This window comes from Chrysemys picta, chromosome 2 (assembly GCF_011386835.1).
Source record: "Chrysemys picta bellii isolate R12L10 chromosome 2, ASM1138683v2, whole genome shotgun sequence".
Classification (NCBI taxonomy): Eukaryota; Metazoa; Chordata; order Testudines; family Emydidae; genus Chrysemys; species Chrysemys picta.
In genome coordinates, this window is record NC_088792.1 from 162,419,698 (window position 1) to 162,439,743 (window position 20,046).

Consider the following 20,046-nt stretch of genomic DNA (forward strand, 5'->3'; position numbering starts at 1 on the left):
CTCTGAAACATGTAAAGCAGGAGTGCTGCTGAGTGCCCCTGGAACAGAAGGGAGAGGGGGTGATAACAGAGCATCAGGGTCTCCTTTCAACATTGACCAGGGGGAAGCAAGAAACTTTCTTCCCTGCTGGACCCAGCTCCTCCTGCTCCCCTACCAGAGATGCAGCATGAAGTTCTTGCCGTTAGGGAGGATTCTACCCCACCCCAACCGCACCTAGTGCCTTTCAGATCCCATCCTACTCACAGTGGGAGGGATAGCTCAGTGGTTTAAGCATTGGCCTGTTGTGAGTTCAATCCTTGAGGGGGCCACCTAGAGATCTGGAGCAAAATCAGTACTTGGTCTTGCTAGTGAAGGCCGGGGGCTGGACTCAATGACCTTTTGGGGTCCCTTCCAGTTCTATGAGATAGGTATATCTCCGTATATTTTATTATGAAGGGTGCAGTCTCCTTGCTGCTGACTAAGGGAAGGTCCAGGCAAAGGTTGCTGGGCGGGACACGTTCCACAACAGAGTCATTTGGGGAACAAAGGAAGTTTAATAAGGGAAAGAAGAGACCACTGGAGGTGAGGAGATACAGCAGTTTTACCGCAGCAGAATTAAACCATGCCAGGGTGATACAGCCTGGCTTAGAGTCTGAAGTTTTCCAGGGGCAGAGTCCTGCTGGTACACTCCACACACACTGCAGCAGGGGGCTGGACAGCTTCAGCAGACCTGTCCTGGGAGGAAAGCAGAGCATTAAGGCAGAACTCACTCTTCAGCAGGGCCATGGCACGCGAGCCAGCTCAGAAACAAGGCAGGCGAAGTATAATGATGCATCCAGGCCTCCAGCCACACGCCCCCCAAAATGGGAGAGCTAGAAAAGGAGCGTTGGATTGGGTGCCTGCCCAGACCAATGCAGGAGAGCCTCCTGTCATGCCGGGCTCTTTCCCCCACCCTCACCATTTAACACCTCCTCTAGAACCTGCCCTGATTGAAGGGCCAAATTCTCAGGAGGAGCTCAGTGCCCAACGCATGCACGCTTTGCTGAGTCCTTTTGGAAAGGCAGCCGCTTATTTTGAGGAATAAATGGGAGCTTTGGAAAAGTCAGGCATGGCTCTTCTAACACTCCAATCAGCACCCGAAGGAAGCCAGCAGCTGGTAGGACAAAATAGCTGGAGCATTTCAAAATGGCGAGCCGTTCCAGTGGAGTGACTAGCTGTGGCCCGTTGTTTAGAGGGTACGAAGGGACACAACTAGGAGGCAAGGGGAAATGCAGAGCATTCCCCTGCCACAATGAGCTCTCTCCTAAGCCCAGTGCTGGACGCCCAGTCATTTGGGATAATTAAGAAGTGGACTGGACACAGCATAAGAAGCTGTTGTAGGAATAATCCTGTATTGTGTCCCTTCCCCAGTCTTAGATTTCCATGAATGACTGGCACACTCTGACCCATGGATCTATTGCTGCCATAGTAGAAAGGTGTTAAACACACTGGAGAGGGGCTTGACTGGACCATTACGCCTGGAGCAAACATTTCAGAGACCTAACAGCAAGCAACCAAACAGGAAAGAGACCAAAGAGGTTAGCCATCTAAACGCAACATATTTCCCAATGTTAGAAGCTGTTGCTGGAGCAGAGGTCTGTCATTTTGATTATCTGTCCATGGAATCCAAGAGATTTACAGCTTCTCCTTAGTGTTGCATGAAAAAAGAAAAAAAAAAAAGTGTTGATCAGAGTGTCGCAGATTGGAATGAGAACCAACAGCAAGTTCTTGGAAAGAGGTTAAAACTACTTTGAAAAGCTGAGACTTAATTTTTTCCTCTTATTTACACCAAATACAAAACAAACCATATGTAAGTTGGCTAGAATTAAATTCAGTTACTGTATCTTCTTCCACAACAGCTGAAGAGAACGACTCCTCTGCTAGCCATCCTCCTCTGGCTTCATATTCTGCATCATCTTCCACTGGAAAGAAGGGCGAATTGCAAGGTTACAGGCAACAAAACCCTCCACCACCAATGTCCGTTGTTTCTTTGGCTTCTACCATGCACAGCACACTAAAGTACCTCAGGTCATTCACAAAAAGCAGATGAATGTAGAGGATCCCCCATTATGCACACAAGGAGACCTTAGGTTTGGTTGCAACAGTTGCAGATCAAGCAATACATGGTGTACCCCCCGTAGAGAACCACACTGAAAATTCTGTGCCAGGAAGCTGGACAGTGGAGGAAGAGGAAAAGGGAAAGCTACAGCCAACGAAAGAGGATAGCAGTGGAAGAGTGGGGAGAGCTGCAGACTTTCATGGATCATTTCCCTTTCATGGTACCTCCAGAGCACTTCACAAAGATGAACAGATCAAGTCTCAACACCTCTGCTAGGCCATTCTTCTCTCTGCATCGCAGATTATGAAGCTCAGGGAGACACAGTGACTTGCCCAAGACCACAGACCAAGTCAGTGTCAGAGGTGAGACTAGATTCCAGGAGACCTGGCTCCCAGTGCTGTGATTTGACTCCCCAAACAAACACTCCCTCCATTTAAGCAGTGCTGTCGCTTCAGTTCATTACAGATACCAGAGGACCAGTTTTACTCACAGATTAGATGTTGTCCATTGAGATAAACTGGCCCAGTTCCAGACTTTAATTCAAAGGCAACAGGAGGGATAAATTCAAAGCCATCAAGACTGATCTGAAACAAAACAATTTAAAAAAAATCCAGAATCACTGAAATATTGAGAAGAAAGAAGCTGGCTAGAGAGCGACACTTGAAGCATACAGCCAGGGTTGCCCGGGGGGGGGAGGGGGGCGGAGGCCAACTGGGGCAATTTGCCTTGGGCCCCACAGGGCCCCCCCATAAGAATATAGTATTCTATAGTATTGCAACTTTTTTTTATGGAAGGGGCCCCCGAAATTGCTTTGCCCCAAGCCCCCTGAATCCTCTGGGTCACCCTGCGTACAGCCTCCCTGTGAGTGGAAGCAAAGCCAGCTGGTGGGGGCATTCCAGAGCAGATGGACTTTGCATGGACCCCCCCGTCCTCACTACACATTCTTTAAGGAGCACCTGCAGATGCTTAAGCCAAGCTCTGCCCTCAGTTACACCCACAGCTGCACGGACATCAGTGGGGTTGCACAGGTGTAACCAAGGGCAAAGTTTGGAGGCAGACCCCCCGCTCCCCACTGACACACACAGTATGTTAGGTGCGGATGGCATACAGCTGATGCACTGATGCCACAGACAAGTCACTAAAAATGCACAGCACAGACACTACGCTTTCAGCACCCTGCAGATACTGGATCAGGCTCAGAGTTCATTTTCCTGGCTGAATTAGTCAATGTGTTAATTTTTGTCTTCATAAGAAGACAGATAAGTTACATGTATTTGACTCGTCACGGGCAGATATGGAGAGCAGGGCAGGAAGACGTGCGATTGCAGGCCTGCTTTTTCTCTTGGCCGGGGGAGCTGCACTAGAAGGTGTTCTCTGAATTCCAGTGCATCTCGTTAGCATAAGGACTTTGGTCCATGGGTGGCAGCTTGTAGCAGGTGTGCATTCAGAGCAGTTCCTAAACAATCAAGTAATTTTTTGCACAGAGATGTTTTAATTCCAAAGACAATATTACCTTTCACTGAACTTTGTGCTTAGTTCCAAGCATCTGCTTGGTACCTTGGGTCTCGTTAGACAGCAAAATGTCTATAGCTCCTTACTCCCATCACGGGTTGGGAAAATCTCTAGCGATTTACAAATACAACCCAGCCAGCCAACTACAATACATCCGATTTCAGTGGCTGACCAGAAAAGCAAAGCAGGACAAGGGAATGGGAAGATAGTAACTCTGCTCTTCTTGGGACTTTTTTTGAACGTTAGCCCAGGCCTGTGTTATATCAGGACCAGCATTGCCTTTGTGTCCATGAGTAAAATGAAAACAGATGTTTCTAGTCCAGATCAGGCTGTGTCCTATTTACAGGGATGCAGTTTTTAATTTTAAGCTTTGATTTGTCTCTGGACTTCTCTCTTTCTACTCTCTGGGTGGTTTTAAATCCTGAGGCCAGAAGAGACTATTTGTGAGCCTCTGGTCTGACCTCCTGCATAACAGACCAAAGATGGTCTCTGCCATGCATGTTGGTCTGCACAATGGGAGAGGAACATTCACAGATTAACCTGCACAGCAACTTTTGGGACAAGCAACTTCTTTGCTTTGCACAGGGGGAAAGCTTGCTCAGAGCCTGACTTTCAGAGGTGGCAGCTCCCATAGGATGCTCAGTCCCAAAGGTGGACTAAGTGACTTGACCATGGCTACAGAGAATCACCATTAGAGCTGAGATGCACCTGGCTCCCAGCCTGAGTGCTAACCACCATGCCCCCCTGGCTCTCAGTCACTATAGCTGGGTTGTTAACATTTCGTCTGAGGTTGGATGGGCCATAACGTGTACAGTGGAATGCTATGCCGGGCAACGGAGAGAGAAACAACCCACTCGTTCATCCGAGAGGGCACATTCACACACTAATTCCCCCAGATTAGTTGCTTGCCAGGCAGAGATCGTTCTGGGGTTGCCTTGTCAATCTCTTGGCTTCAAACAGCAGGTTTCCCTGAGGAGTTACCATGGGTAGGACAGAGAGCCTCAGTGAAGCGATGGGCACTGCCCTGTTGTCACCGTAGGTGTTTTTTGAAGCTACTGCCACCACGTGCGGTTCGTCCTTGGCCTCTGCACTGAGACAGATCTACAGCAGCGGAACAAAACGGATCCTCATGAGCTGGGTTTGCTGCGGACTAATCCCCATGCAGAGAGCCACACCCAGGCAGCGTTTAAAGTTGTTATTTAAATGTTTGCTTGGGATTTGGGGGCTGATTAAAGATGCCAGAACAACAGTCCTGGGGGCTGACACCCTCTCTTCAGCCTGGGCAGTGGGAGCAAGTCTCCCCCAGGATTGCTCCCTCCCCAGGGTGCTTTCATCCTGACCTGAAGAGACCCAGGAAAGGAAAACATGGTCTGTGTTCAGAGCCTGGCACCTTTGCTGGGCTTGGGGTCAAGGCCATGAATGCTTGAGAGGTCAGCAGAGCTCCCCACCCAGCGCTGCTCCTTTCAGAGTGACCCTAAAGCCACGTCTACATGGGAGAGTGCCACCAGTTTAATCCAAGGTAGGAATTTCAACCAATGTTGTTAAACTGATGCAATCAAGCCCCAGGTGACCTCTCCAATCTCAGTATGAGAGTGACTTCTTAGTTTAGCTAAATTGGCTGGGAACCAGCTTAAATTAAACCAAAATAAGCCCCTCAATCTGAAATTGGACCATCCACTCAGGGGTTTGCACCAGTTTAAGTAAGTTGATTTAACCAAACTGGTGCAAGTTGGTGTGCTGACAAGCCCTATCTGTCAGAGGGATCCCCGACAAGTTACGTTGCTTACCGTTTTCAGTAACACCAGGTGTTCCAAGAAGTCGTCTTCTTCCATCACCACACACCTCCTGGTGCTGGTGTTCAGCTCGCAGCCTATGGGAAAAACACTGCTGGATTTGTGGGGGCATTGCTGCCCCAAACAAACCCTGCAAGATGCAAGAAGAAAAATTGCAGCTGCCAATGGAAATTCTAGAGCAAAGAAATCCCTCTAGTCCCAGAATGCACACATGCCACAGGTTGGAGACATACACAGGCATTTCCCATGGGCAGAAACTTTAAGGCCAGAAGGAACCATTGTGATCATCTAGCCTGACCCCCTGCCGAACACAGACCAGAGAAATCCACCCAATAACCCCTGCCTCCAGCACAATGGTTTGGCTGGACTGGAGCCTCTCAGCAGATATTTTGTCGTGTGGCGTGAGGTTCGCCTCTAACTCTGCTCTGAAAGGTTATTGACTCCTTATGGGGCTGTACTCCCAATACCCCCAACTTGCAAAATAGAAGCTGAGGCATTGGAAATATTCAGTAGCTCTTTGTATTCCGCTCCCTAGCAGTTGCAATCCTAATGGATCTTCATACATGGAAACGCCAATCAAGAGCTTAATGAGGACACCATGTGTCCAGTGCTTTGGTTTTCTTCATTTCATTCAGCCCAAGCCAAAGAAAACAAGTAGGATTTAAGAAGCTGGAATGAAATTAGCAGCACTGATCCTGGGAAACTAAGTGCTCCAGATGCCAGAAGCGCTGTACAGCAGTTAGAGGCAGGGCTAAAGCTGAATCCTCAGGAGGCCAGTACAGTTCAAGGAGCAGCTAAGCATGTACTTAGACAGAAAGTCAACAAGAGACACCAAGCCAATACTGCACACTGCTTGGAGACTTGAAGAAAGGAAATGCGGTGGGGGGGACGACTTATATTGGTAGTATGACTGCATATGCACTGCTCACGCCTAATCACAGGGGCTGGCGCTCTGTTCTTCAGCACAGATGGGTAGTTTGCTCAGAGGCTAGCAGGGAAGGCATGTCCCACTCTGATCACAAAGCAGCATAGTAGGGCCCAGGACCCGCTTAGAAGAGGGAAATGCAGTCTACGCCATTATATGGAAATTATCCACTGCCCTTAGGGTGGGGAAAATTAACACCCATCCCTTTTATTACATCATCCCGTAGCAGTATTTCTGCAACCCCTTCACAAGGAACCCCACCTGCTGCCCATCAGCCCCTCTCCCCTTTTGCTAGCAGATACCAGCCACACAAACGGCTCGGCAAACCCAGGGAACATGTTATCTTGCTCACCCCTCAGCAATGGTCTCCTTACCCCACAAGACAGCAATGGGTTTCTCTTCTTCAGAACGCGGACTAGAGAGCAGGAGAGATGAACTCATTCTGCTCAAGAACTGACTCCACCTGGGCAACAAACAGATCCTAGAGGAATAAACATGGTAGAGGGAGCAAAATGCATCTTTTTGTTACCAAACCAAGAGCAGGGAGGAAAGCAATAAGAAAAATAAGCAACTGAACCTCTGAGTTTACTGTATTGCACTGAAGTTACAGAGCCAGTGAGGAGTAGCACAGAGACTTTTTTTTTCATATTAGAATGTTTTTAAAGAGTAGTTTTCTTATGCTTCTGTAATAAAGATTCAGCTTGAGACACTCTTCTTGCCATTTTATATTTTTCTAATAATAAAATCCCCTCTTGCTCCCCACTCCAATCACCTTGGTCAGGATGAACAAGTAGTTTGCTCTGTCTGGGCTAGGAAAGTTTTCATGATGATTTTACAAACCTGAATTAAGCAGGGAGCTCTGAAAAGTAAGGACACTGAAGAGAACAACTCCTCCCTTCCACAGGCCAGACTGGTAATGGAGATCTTCAGGAGAACTAAAGGCAACAGATTTAACAGAACAGGTTGGGTTCACTCTCTTAACATGGACTCATTCGAACTGCCCAGCATTTCTGAAGCCTCTAGAATACTGCTCAGCACTTACACTGCACTTTACACCCTCCCAGCATGATGCTAGCCATAGCTAGTGCATCTAAGTTACTCTAACTGACCAGGGGGGAAGCCCAGTTCAGGTGCTGGGAGTTCAACTACCAAAGGAAGAGAAAATCTAGGACAAATTGAGAATATCAGACACATATGATCACATGGATTTCATCCCCTGACATTAAGTCAGAATTAGGATGGAAAGCATTCTCTAAACCCTGAGTTTGTAAAAGGCTTGCTCCATCAATGTGCTCACAAAGCTAAGGGTGGGAAAGAGCTGGGTTGTCCTGAGCCAATTACAAATGAAGGGTAGATGAGATGGGGAGCTATCCAAACAGAAGAGCAACAGGAAATGCAGATGAAAGCCACACCCTCTGTGAGTGCACCTGTCTGAGGGTGAAGTTAATCATACATAGCTCACCAGCATTTCTTGCTCTAGTGCAGCAGGGAGGAGATTCTCACCATATCAGGGTGATGATTGATAACCAGCAAAAATTAATTAAAATCAGAGACTTTAGGGCAGTAGGGTGACCATATTTGCCAAAGGGAAAATGGGACACTGTGTGGGGCTTGCCCAAGCCCTCCCCCAAGAGCTCCCCACCCCCCTGTGGGGCTCCCCTGAGCCCAGCCTGCCCTCCTCCCTCACGAGGCTGGGGTCGCTGCTTGCCTGAATCTTGCCTGCCCCCTACCTCCCCCGCTGTTGCCACTCACCCACACACACACACCACTTTTTGACAAAAGTGGGCATTTGTCCCATTTGCTTTTGCCAATTGATCAATAGAATATGCCAAGAAAGAAACAATGACAATTAAAAAAAACCAAAACACCCCTCATTATCCACATTAGAATTCACAGATCAGTCCAGCTGGTTCTCTATTAAAACTCCCCTGTTGGGTGTGATGGCGTTCTTCCCTTGTGCCAGTAGGTGGTGCTGGGAATCTCTGCATTACTTTCTTAAAAGGGGAGACATTGCTTTTTGAGCGGCCTACACTAACGATAGAATCATAAAAATGAAGGGCTCAGACCTCAAGAGGTTACCTAGTCCATCCCCCTGCATGGAGCAGGACCAAGTAAACCTAGCCCATCCCTGACAGATGTCTGTCTCACCTGTTCTTAAAAACCTCCAACGAGGGGATTCCACAATCTCCCTCAGTAACTGATTCCAACACTTCATTATCTTTGGAGTTAGCAAGTTTTTCCTAAACTCTAACCTCAATCTCTTTGCTGCAGGTTAAGCTGAGTGCTACTTGACCTACCCTTGGTGGACATGGAGACCAGGCAAAATACAGCCCCACAGAAGCTACCAACAATGTCTTGAATGACAAACGTTGTCTAGCTAATGCCTTCTGAACACCTGCTAGAAGCAGCATGCTAAAGAACCTCCCTGCTGAACTGGCCCTTATCTAGCTCTCCCCTTTTTTATTAATTGCTATGAACATTTGTATGGCAAGAGGATTTTTACTGCTAACAAGCTCATTGTTTTTCAGGGCAGGCTCACCCCACAGTAACTCCAAACTCTCCATGCTTTGATTGTTGGAGGCTGCAGGATTTTTGGCAAGTTTCGTTTTTAAGGGTCTCCTTTCATCTTGGCCCCAGCAGTAGAAGAGAGCTTATCACCCCACTTCCATGCATATTGGCCAAGGTTTCTTCTGCCGATTCAACAGCTGCTCCTCAGGCTTTTCCCTCATCTGATGTCTCAAATAATCTTTTGTTTGTGGCATTGCTTCCAGTTGCTGTGGAAATCATTATAACTGCCTGTTCTCGCAAGGGTTTATTGTGCTTGGGCTTATCTGAGGTCCCAGGAGAAGGAAAACTCTGGCACAACTTTAACAAACTGCCTGGCCAGGCCTGATGTTCTGGGTTTGACATCAATCACACATGCTCTGTGTGGGTCTGCGCTACCAACCCTGGCTAACGAAGGCAAAGTAAGCATTAATCTGGGGTCTCAAGCACAAGTTTAAGCACTTGTCAAAATCTTAAAGCCTGATGGGAAACAGTGGTCTCTGACCTGGAAGTACATCCATGCACACTGCTCTGTTGATTTCATGTGAGCCCAAGGATGATGCTCTCTAGTGCAAAGCATGGATCTCTCTAGACTGCTTTACTACAGAGCCTCCTGGAGTTGCAACCACTGCTCATGGAAATCTCTCTGGGCCAAAAGGGGCTGCCTGCCCTGAAGGGTGAATTCCATTGAATAACACTGAGTTCCTGGAAAAAGCACCTCCTTTACTGCAAAATGGGGAGCTGGTTTCAAAGGTATAAATGAGTTAGGTGCCCAATTCCCACTGAAAGCCGATGAGGGCTCGTCTACACTTGAAATGCTACCGCAGCACTGCTGTCATGCTTCAGTGTAGACACTACCTACTGGAGGGGTTCTCCCTTTGGCGTAGGTACTCCACCTCCCCAAGAGGGGTAGCTAGGTTGATGGAAGAATTCTCACCTCAGAACGATGTAGTTATGCCACTGTAAATTCCCAGTGTGAACCAGCCCTGAGAGTTGGGTGTTGAACTGCCCTTTATGCCTTGGAAAATCTCCCTTTTCCAGGGCTGGCACTTGTGTCCTCTTGCACTGGACAGCTATACTCATCACCTCTGTGCTTACCTGTTGACTCCCATATCTGATATCAATGAAGTCACTTTAGGAGACAGAAATAGGGCTACTTCAGTGGAATCTGACCATTGGAGCTACGTTGTTCCCAAAGCGTAGACTGCTCCAAAGCCAGCTCTGAGAAGAACCGCAGACGGTTCTTCCTGTATAAAAGAAACACCTCAATACTCACATGTTTTCAGGTATATATATTTATTTACAAGTGACCGTTGGGAATTTTTGAAGGCTTATTTCACATGAGGGGAAAATGACAATCACCATCATATTTACAACCAAAAACTTCCCGGAGAAAGATATAACAAACTAGCAGGGTATATGCACACCACCATAAATACAAGGGCACATTTGTACATAATACTATTTACATTGGATAATGTGTACAATGTCTATGTAGCTCTCATGCAGGATGGAGTCCAAGGGTTTGATTCTCATTTAGACTAAGACCACTTTTCACCACTCCGGCAGTGTAAAGGAACCTTCAAGTGAGAGTAAATTAGCCACTCTCAGGCGCCTTTCCATGATTCCAGCGTTGTACCATGGCCGAAGTAAGACTCAGGCCCCAAATGCATACCCTGCTACTGCTTCAGAGAGCTACAGACCTTCCAGCACTGTGATTTTGGCATGTACAGTAGAACCTCAGAGTTACAAACACCTCGGGAATGGAGGTTGTTCTAAGTCTGAAATGTTCGTAATTCTGAACAAAACATTAGGGTTGTTCTTTCAAAAATTTGCAACTGAACATTGACTTCATACAGCTTTGAAACTTTACTATGCAGAAGAAAAATGCTGCTTTCCCTTTATTTTTTTAGTAGTTTACGTTTAACACGGCGCTGTACTGTATTTGCTTATTTTATCTCTGCTGCTCCCTGATTGTGTACTTCCAGTTCCAAATGAGGTGTCTGGTTGACAAGTCAGTTCGCAACTCTGAGGTTCTACTGGATTCACATTCAGGTGTATGGTCAGTATCTGTCCGGCTATTCACGGAGACCTGCAATCACCGTTCGGGGCTTGGGCCTGAAGACAGAGCTAGGATTCAGCTTCTCTGCCTTAGGGCCTGCACCTGTGGCCTCCATGGAAGCTGGAATAGGCCCTGGTGCCCTGATTTTCAGAACTGCTGAGTATCTGCAGCTCCCACTCAACTGGCTGGGAGTTGCGGGCACGCAGAGCCTCTAAAGAAAGGCCCTTCGGCCCAGTCCACAAAGGTATTTAGGCTCCTAACTCCCATTGGTTTCAGTAGAAGTTAGGTGACTAAATCCCTTTGGGGATCTGAGCCTTAGAGATTGCAAGACCCATCTCAGAAACCAAGAGTAATATGTGGAGCCCTATTGGCCCAATCCTACAAGGTGCTCTCTCCCAGGTGCTCCTGCCTTGCAGGGTCCAGCCCCAGGTGCACAGAACATAATGTAGTTACCACTTTATTGTGGGGTTGTTTCAGGGGCCCAGAGATTAGCTGGACTGTTGTTTCCTGTCCACGTTTATATCTCCCTTGCTGAGTGTATACTAGCAAGAATAATACCTTTCATCCTGGAGAATCCTAAAACGTTTTGCTAACCATATACACACAGCACAGCTAAAGTGCAGCTGCCTCTGGAGTGGAGGGCTACAGCCAACAGGTACATATCACACTGCACAGATGGAGGAGGTGGAGGAGTCTGGCCAAGCTCTGACTCTCACAAAAAGTGCCAAGGGAAGTTTTATGCCCAGGCAGAGCAAAGAGAATCTTGTCTTGTAAGGGTTCATCTAAAAAAACCTCCATGGAATTCTATGTATCCCCTTTGGCAGGCGTAGGGCTAGACCTCCCTTGCAAGATTCACACATGACGTTCTAGGAAGTTCGGGCATTTCGAACCTGATGCTAACACCATGCTGCTCTCCCCTCCAGCACTAGTTGTAGCAAAGTGTTGGTGTTTTTTAACCATCTACAGCCGATCCGATTTACTAATCAGTTTCCTCTGTGACATAAGAATATTGTTTAAAATATTTGAATTAGCATTTTTGTCCACATCCTTCCTGTGCTCAGAGCATCCCCACCTATTCAGAACTCATTTTCACCTGATGCTAAGGGACAGATCCTATATTTAGGTGCCCAACTCCCATTGAAATTAATGGGAGTTAGGCACCTAAGTACCTTTGAGGAGCTGGGGGTAAATTTTTAATGACTTCCCATGTCCCCTCCTCTAGTTTTCTCTTGTTTGCATTACTATTTGCTAAATGTATTACTGCAGGCTCACTCTGCAGTGTAGACAGACCTTTCAAGGCCTGAATGCTACAGTTAAAAACTCCTGGCTGGCCCGTGCTGGCTGACTCGGGTTAAGGCGCTATTTAATTGCGGTGTAGACGTTCGGGCTCCGGCTGCAGCCTTAGCTCGGGGACCCTCCCACCTTGCAGGGTCCTAGGGCCCGGGCTCCAGTCCGCGCCTGCACTTCTACACCCTGAGCCCCAACCGCATGAGTCAGGTCAGCTGGCCTGGGCCAGTGGCGGGTTTGTAATTGCAGTGTAGACACACCTTGTGTTTTTCCCCAGGCCCAGCTCTGACTTTGCCCAAACTGGCAACGATTCGGAGATTGAAATTGGACAGAAGATTGTGGAAAGGTCTCTTGTTTGTGAGAGGCCTTTCTTCCCTTCCACCTGGGCCCCTGCAGTGGGCTCAGCCATGTTCTGTGCACGCATCTTCAGCAACATTTGCATCAGAAAAGGAAAATAAAAGTTCCATCAACGGTTCAGTCACATTTGATGCACCAAGTTAATGCTTCTAGGCAATAAATGTCCACACAGTCCATTACCTCAGCATCCTGGGCCCAATTCTGCCCAGCCTCACACCTTGTGTAGTCATTTACCCCGTGTATTCTTCTTTAGTAGCATTTTACATCCACTGTGCAGAGTTGTAAATGACAGCACAAAGCACAGGGGAGAATCAGGCCCAGTGTATCAAAACCCCAGCACTTTCAGTGCAACATGCGATGTGAATCCATGTCTGGCGACCAAAGTCAAACTCCAGCTGCATTCTGAAGTACTGCTTCTGAGGTAGTAATTTCTCTTGCAATCTATACAGGAAACATCTTCATGTCTTCTTCCCTTGGAGCATCTTTGGAGATTACACACACTGTTCACATTTAGGTCGGTCAGTTCTTCATCTAACTAGTGTCCTGAGCAGTACTGGAATTCAGCTGCCTAGCCCTGGAGAGGGAGGTCTCTTATATTGAGTCCAACTTCACATCACAAGAGGTGCTGAGGCTGTTTCTAGACCTGACTCTAGCCAGCCATCACAAGAGATATTGAAGTCATAGTAAGCTATCTAGGCTTCGCCCTCTGGGACCCTGGTATAATTCCAACACTTGTCAAGGGCTCTTACTGAAAACAACTAATGACAGCAAAAGGCCACCTCTTTCCTACACTTTTGCCATGCATACAGGAAAAATTATTTTAAAAGATGCCTCCCCCATGTAACACTTTTCTTTAAGGCACAGTTTCCTCTACACTATGTCCAAGCCTGGTGAAACAGGCAGGAAATTAAGGTATGTGCGTTCAAAATACCTGAGTCAACATCAAAAGTAAAAAGACTATGGATCTACATGTCTAATTCCTTTTTTTCAGGTGGATAGTAGCTGACACACAAGCCAAGATCAACAGCCCAGTAGAGGGCTTTGACACATTCCTGGAAGAAAGGAAGAGAAAGAATTGACTGTAGTTTGAAAGGAAAATAGTGAATGAATTCTGAACAAAAATCATCTATAATCAAAACCACTCAAGATGTCAGCATCCTAGTCCTTGACGTAACAAAGCTTTTAAACACATGCTTAACTTTAAGCCCATGCTTAAGTCCCATTGAAATTCAAATAAATGCATCATGTGGAAATAAAAGCATATACAATATAGTAACTCAAGCGTGTTAGAAATATATAGAGTAACATAGCAATCACTGGGACTGCTCACACACTTAAAGTTAAGCATGTTCTTAAGTGCTTTGTTGGATCAGGATCCATACCTTACACAGGAGCATGAAGACCTGTATTGACACAATGGGGACTGTCACTTCCAATGAGCCTAGGTGGTTTGTAGCTGCTGCTAAAATAGGATGGGCAAACCTCAAATGGCTTGGCACCTTGGTTTCTGCACTTCTATTCTGGAAATCTCATGAGAGCAGGTTTTCCCCGAAAGCTTCCTGGTACTTCCCAACTTCAGATGGGCCAAGATACCTTTCTATATTCTGGTGACATTTCACTATCTCTGCTCTCAGCCCAGACACACGCCAGGAGACACAGGGGGCAGCACAAACAAATCAACCAAAAAAGTGAAGAGAATTTCTTCAAGTCTCAGAACAGTTTCTTCTCCAGGTCACTTTTGGGGCAAAGGTTTGGGGTGGTTTGCCTGAGAGCTAAGGGAATCAATAATGATCAAATAAGAAGCCCTCTGTACCTTCAACTATTAGTGTAACATTTGGACTGAACGATCTTCAAGGTTCTGAAATGTTTGGATCTGATGGTTTTTTCCTAGTTTCCAGCCAGGAATACAAGCAGAGGTCCCAGCACTCTCCTGGGGAAGTCTGTTCTGAAGCCCCATTTTACACACTCAGGCAGTTTGGAGAAAGAAGCATGGGAATTTTTTGACATTATCCAAACCCAAACTGTGAACTCCAGACATTCCCCAGTTACCGGTGCTCGTTTTATCCAAACTGACTTACAGAAATAAACACTTCTACAGTGCCTCCCATCCCAAAGGGTGCCAAAGAATTTTGGCCCAGAGCCTCAAAGGTATTAAGGCTCCTAACTTCCACAGATTTCAGTGAAGTTAGGCAGCTAAATAACTTTGAGGATCTAGGCCTTTGCCCATCCCTTCTTATTTTCTCTATTATCTGTATGTACTAAGCATTATTAGATAATGGTGTGATAATTCCACATGAAAGTGTAAAGCAGTGACCATGGATTAGAATGATATCTCACTAGGATAAACAACTTCAAAAGGAAATTCAGGGGTGTGGCTTCCTTGTCTAAATCATGTTTAAAGATGTAAAATTCCATTCACAAAGCTTAAATTGGTGATCGGATTTTCAGACCAGCTCAGCACATTGGGTGTATGTTTGGTACTGAGCTCTATTGAAAACCCGATGCTGAGTGCAGGTGCTGAGCACCTGGAAATCTAGTTCTGAGCCCTTCTGAAAATTTGACGCTGCTAGTTGCTGGAATATCACAACATTTTCCAGGTGATTAAAAATCTATACTTACATTCTTCTCTTTTTCCTTCCCTTTCAAGCACACTCAAGGACCTGCTTTTGCTTCATTGCAGGTAAATCTTAAAAAAAAAAAAAGACAAATTAATAATCAGATCTTTTACAGGTAATTTCTATCATTTACTTGCACATGTTTATAATGGCCACATCAAGGGAATAGCCAGACAAACAAGTATGGCGCATGGTGTCATTTGCTTAAAGATGCAAAAGAGCCTAGGTGGAATCCTAAAGTCAGTGGAAGTTTTGCCACTGATTTTAATGGGACCAAGATTTCACCCCTGTCTTGAAGACCCTGAGAAATTGTATCTGGTGTGATGTGTTCTTCAGAGTAACTCTGCTTCATTTGGGCACATTTATGCTCCAAAACAGACACACCATTTCTTCAAACTAACAAGCACTCAGCTTTCTTTTACCTATTAAAACTATCACAGCTACATTCTCTCTGCTTTACTCACTTGCGCCATGCATGAAACTGACTGCTTCCATGAGAAATTAATCGGGGAGTATGTAATGGATTAATCCCTCCTTAAAACCCACTTCTTCTGTGAGGATTCTGCATTATGGCTTCACTCATCTCTTCACTCACAGTGCCTCTATGCCTTCGTGCCCTTGAAATGATGCCCCTTGTATTTCAGTTGTCTGATTCACACTGCAAAGTCTTCCAGCAGGTGCCTTGTATTTCTCGGCTCTTTCCCAAAGCACTGCATTCTCTGGTGGTGCACTGCCAACGCAAGACGGAGTCCCGAAGCGCCCAATAAGTCCATACACAGGGAGATCTCCCATTACAGCCCACTGCAGTTCTGCTTCGCTAAGGACTAAATAGAGTAATCAACATTTCCTGAATTTCGAATCAGGCAAAACATGCCATTGAAAGTTCTGTTGTTGATCAACAACCCTCCTCCCACCTATTTTTTTTTTTCAATTAAAAAAATCATTGACAAGTGTCATGTGCGTGTGTGGGGAGCAGGTTGGCTGTCTATAAAGTTGCTTGAAAACATTTGACAATTGAAACATTTTGATGAAATTTCAAAATGTTGCAAACCCAGTAAAAGTTTTCCAGAAAATCCCATGGAAGCATTTTAAACCAGTTCTAGGACTCAGTCCGGACTTCATGGTTTGTCCTGGAAATAAATAGTATTATTAATAAATAATAAAAGTAATTATGAATTGTCAACAATCCCTATGAGCTTATGCTTTCAAAGCACCTGTGGTTTTTTAGGTCACTGATCAGAAATGGATAGCTAGCCTGTGAATGGCAGTGCACACCCAGAGAACAGGGTGCTTTGGAAAACACGTGAAAAACACAACCCTCACACCAGAGTGAAACTAAAAGCTTATTCCAGCGATAGCTCCAGAACTGAGCAAAGATACAATCGAAGTTCCTGTTCTCTGCAAGAAGTTACTGGATGTTATTTATGTATAAAAGTGACCAAACTCCAATTTCTTCTGTTCTTCCTGAAGGAAAATCCCGATTTTTGTGAGTTTACACAGCTAATTTCACTTTTAGTAAAGCTTGTTGGAGAAACACAGAAAAATGTGATTTTTTTTTATCACTGACATTTTATTTTCCTGATAAATCTCCCAAAAGCTCTAATTTTAAGATAAGATGGGGGCATTCAAAATCTCGAAACAATTAGGCTACATTAGATTAGATTAGACTGAAAAACAATGACTAAGCAAATCAAACTGGAAGCAGGGAAATATAGATCAAATGCAGGGATTTTAAAGACAGGTACTTTAGAAAAGCCCGCTAAGTACCATTTGCCTTTGAAACCTTTACAAATCGGGCCTTCATTCCCTTCCAGATATTAGCTAATATCAGGGATTTCCCATACCAAATTAAATTTGGAAGTGACTAACTGGACTTAGATGTGGTTTTCCCAAGGTGTCTCTTTCCAAAGAACAAGGTCACTATAACAGCACCAGTTGCTGGCCCAGGCATCTCTGCCAGCTCATCTGTTGCTGGCAGAAAACACCCTTTTCCACTGATGGCTAAACCATCTCCTGGACAGCCTGCAGTTTGCATTGTCTGAGCAGACACTTGGATTAGCTGGGGAAAGGCATCCCCAGTGTGAAATGGAAATCTCAGCCTGCTTTAACACAGCCAGTGACACTGCGCTGGTCTGGAAGGGTGGCAGAGCCTCTACAACCACGGCTTTGCAGCCAGAGTGACTGCTTACACCAGGGATCAGACAACAGGCCAAATCTGGACCCATCAGAGGCTTTTGAACAGACTCCGAAATCTTTTTATTTACTCATTATAAATAAGTAATTTATTTATAATTTATAAATAAATATTTTTTTTTTATTTTCTCTGGAGGTTTTTTTATTTTCTCTGGAGTCTAGATCTTGACTATACCTTGTCCAAGAAATTTGGACCTTGACAAAAAATAACGGACTAGCCCTGGCTTAAACTCTTCCAGAAGTGGAGCCAGTTCTGTCTGAACCCCCACCCCCCAACACACACACTGCCCTGCTCCAAGCATCAGCTCCCAGTACTTTGCACTGACCTCTTGCGAACCCAGGGGCTCGCCCCGGCCCAGCTCTAGCCTCCCCCCCTTTGCAGGCTCTGATACCTACTCTTCCAGCTGCAGACACAGCGTGGTCTGGGTGCCCTGCAGCTGGGCCTCCCTAAGGGGGCGCTGGGCATTGCCATGCCCATTGCTTTGGCGGTAGGAGAGATTGGTCTCCTCAGTCCTGCTACTGGAGCGGCTGCTGCTGCTGCTGGTTCCCCCATCCTCCTCCTCCGCCTGCCCGGGCTGCTGCCCCTGCGCCACGGGCTTGCTGTCCGCCGGGGAGGCCTCCTGGGAAGCGAAGGCGCAGGGGCACCGGCGGAGGTCCCTGGAGACGGCGTGCAGCCGGCGGTCCGCGCTCCGCGGGCAGCAGAGCAGCTTCTTGAAGGCGCTCCTGAAGTCTGGGCTGCGGCAGTAGATGATGGGGTTGAAGGCGGAGTTGACGTAGCCCAGCCAGTTGAGGAAGAGGAAGACCTGGCCGGGGATGAGGGACCTGTAGAAGACCTTGACGATGTTGGCCACGAAGAAGGGCAGCCAGCAGAGGGTGAAGGTGCCCATGATGATGCCCAGGGTCTTGAGCGCCTTGTGCTCCCTCATGGCCATGAGGCGGGATGGTCTCCTCCGGCGGGGGCCCTTGGCGCCGGGGCTGGGGGGGCCCTGGAGGAAGCGGACCTTGTCCCGCTCGATGAGGCAGATCTGCCGGCTGGCCACGGCGAAGACCCGCGCGTAGACAAAGAGCATGACCAGCAAGGGCACGTAGAAGGAGATGATGGAGGAGAGGATGGCGTATGGCATGTTGGTGACGAAGTCGCAGCACCTCGGGTTCTGGTAGCAGCGCAGCGCGTCCTCGTCCGCCCCGTCCCGCCACCAGTGATTCATGATGGGCAGGAAGGAGACGAAGGCGGAGATGGCCCAGACCAGGCACACCACGGCCCGCGCCCGGCCCTTGGTCACCAGCGCCTCGTACTGCAGCGGCGAGGTGATGGCCAGGTACCGGTCCACGGCAATGGCGCACAGGGTCTCGATGCTGGCCGTGACGCACAGCACGTCCAGCGAGGTCCACAGCTCGCACACCGTGGTGCTGTAGGGCCAGTGGCCGCTTAGCACGATGGTGGCCCCCGGCGGCACCACCAGCAAGCCCATAATCAGGTCGGCGCAGGCCAGCGAGGTGACGAACACGTTGGTCATGGTCTGCAGGCGCGGCGTCTTGGCGATGGCCAGGATCACCAGCAGGTTGCCGGCTGCGATCACCAGCACCGTGAGGCCCAGGGCGGCCCCGATGGCCCACTGCTTGCTCAGGCTGCCAGCTCCCGTGCAGTTGGTGGCTGCGTCCCCCCTGGAGGTGGCGTTGCTATCGGGCCAAGGAGCCATCTCAGCTGGGGAGCTCCGTGCGCCCCTGTCTCCTCGCGCCCCTGTCTCCGCGCCTCTCTAGCTCCGCGGGGCGCCAGCTTTTAAGGGCAAACTCCCCGCAGCGCTCGGAGTTTCGGCTCCATACAGGGTGTGTGAGAGGCTTCTTGAGCCTGTGCCATCTCCCCGGGAGCTCTGAAGAGGCTGCAGCAGGGGATGGGCTTCCCCCACCCCTACACACACCCCGGTGGCACTGCTCAGAGGAGGAGCCCTTAAAGGGACAGGACGCAGCTGGGCTGCCCCACTCGTAGGATCGTTGAAAAAAAGAAAAGCAGCCGGGAACACGTCCTCTCTTTCCGGGTCTGTTCCCTTCCCTCCTTTCTCTGCCGCCCCCGCGGGGATTTTAAATATTGGAGTCCAACATTTGCCCCTTCCTTCCCCTGCACCTTCTCTTGGGGCTCAGAATTTAACTCTCCTGCTCCTGCGCCCCTTCCTCGCTCCACAACCCCCTGCCTTTCCTCTGCTGCCCCGCTGTTTGCCCACTGCAGAGAGGACACTTTCAGGCAGGAGAAGAACCCGTGTGCCAGCACAAGAGCAGGCTCTCTCCTCGGGCACTTTGCGCCTGGCAGGTCTGCTCAGCACCACCACAGTCGCAAAACAAGCAAACTCCCTCTTCCTGGTGGGTTACCCCTGCAGCTAAAGCCCATCACATAAACTACAGCCGTCTGCCGGTCAAACACACAGATACACTCCCCCTCCCCCACTAACGCTCCCGCCTTGTCAACCCAAATCGCACATCTAGAGAAGAGGGAACAACCCAAGGATGCCAGGCACAGACACTGGGACGGAGGTGACACGAATCCCCTCTAGTCCGCGGAAAGCATCAATTTCCTCCTGCGCTCCATCGAACGCAAATCGGCTGAGCGCAAACCCACGCCAAGGCGAAAAGGTGGGAGTCAGGGACAGCAGAATGCTCCCCGGAGAGCGACACTTCTCATTGCATAG

At 47.9% G+C, this 20,046-nt stretch overlaps 2 protein-coding genes across 10 annotated transcripts; both read right to left on the reverse strand.

The window, feature by feature from the left end:
• Nucleotides 1-500: 500 nt before the first annotated feature.
• LOC112060303 (nucleoplasmin-like) lies at nucleotides 501-8,652 on the reverse strand. 9 transcript variants are annotated; one of them, XM_065584687.1, is made up of 8 exons: nucleotides 7,350-7,689; nucleotides 7,148-7,242; nucleotides 6,682-6,788; nucleotides 5,377-5,512; nucleotides 4,571-4,690; nucleotides 2,568-2,661; nucleotides 1,858-1,940; nucleotides 501-714 (listed from the first exon to the last, which is right to left on the reverse strand). In XM_065584687.1, exons 4-8 carry the CDS (start codon nucleotides 5,419-5,421, stop codon nucleotides 625-627), a joined length of 432 nt encoding a protein of 143 aa, XP_065440759.1. In that variant the 5' UTR covers nucleotides 5,422-5,512; nucleotides 6,682-6,788; nucleotides 7,148-7,242; nucleotides 7,350-7,689; the 3' UTR covers nucleotides 501-624. The 9 variants fall into 9 exon arrangements, with proteins under 9 accessions (XP_065440759.1, XP_065440758.1, XP_065440756.1 ...); XM_065584686.1 differs by having other exon boundaries at nucleotides 5,377-5,459; nucleotides 6,660-6,788; XM_065584683.1 differs by lacking the exon at nucleotides 7,350-7,689 and adding an exon at nucleotides 8,605-8,652 and having other exon boundaries at nucleotides 504-714; nucleotides 5,377-5,459.
• Nucleotides 8,653-10,130: 1,478 nt separating this feature from the next.
• Nucleotides 10,131-19,825, reverse strand: ADRB3 (adrenoceptor beta 3). Its single transcript, XM_008172218.4, has 3 exons — nucleotides 17,762-19,825; nucleotides 15,177-15,243; nucleotides 10,131-13,609 (listed from the first exon to the last, which is right to left on the reverse strand). Exons 1-2 carry the CDS (start codon nucleotides 19,063-19,065, stop codon nucleotides 15,210-15,212), a joined length of 1,338 nt encoding a protein of 445 aa, XP_008170440.1. The 5' UTR covers nucleotides 19,066-19,825; the 3' UTR covers nucleotides 10,131-13,609; nucleotides 15,177-15,209.
• Between the last annotated feature and the right edge of the window lie 221 nt (nucleotides 19,826-20,046).

Coding starts and splice junctions, on each gene's coding strand:
- LOC112060303 (XM_065584684.1), bottom strand. CDS start 6,748: ATGAGTTCATCTCTCCTGCTCTCTAGTCCGCGTTCTGAAGAAGAGAAA. Junction 4,691..5,376: donor ACCTGGTGTTACTGAAAACG/GTAAGCAACGTA, acceptor CCGCTGCTGTAG/ATCTGTCTCAGTGCAGAGGC. Junction 1,941..2,567: donor CAATGGACAACATCTAATCT/GTGAGTAAAACT, acceptor CCTTCTTTCCAG/TGGAAGATGATGCAGAATAT.
- ADRB3 (XM_008172218.4), bottom strand. CDS start 19,065: ATGGCTCCTTGGCCCGATAGCAACGCCACCTCCAGGGGGGACGCAGCC. Junction 15,244..17,761: donor CTGTGTCTGCAGCTGGAAGA/GTAGGTATCAGA, acceptor TTTTTTTTTAAG/ATTTACCTGCAATGAAGCAA.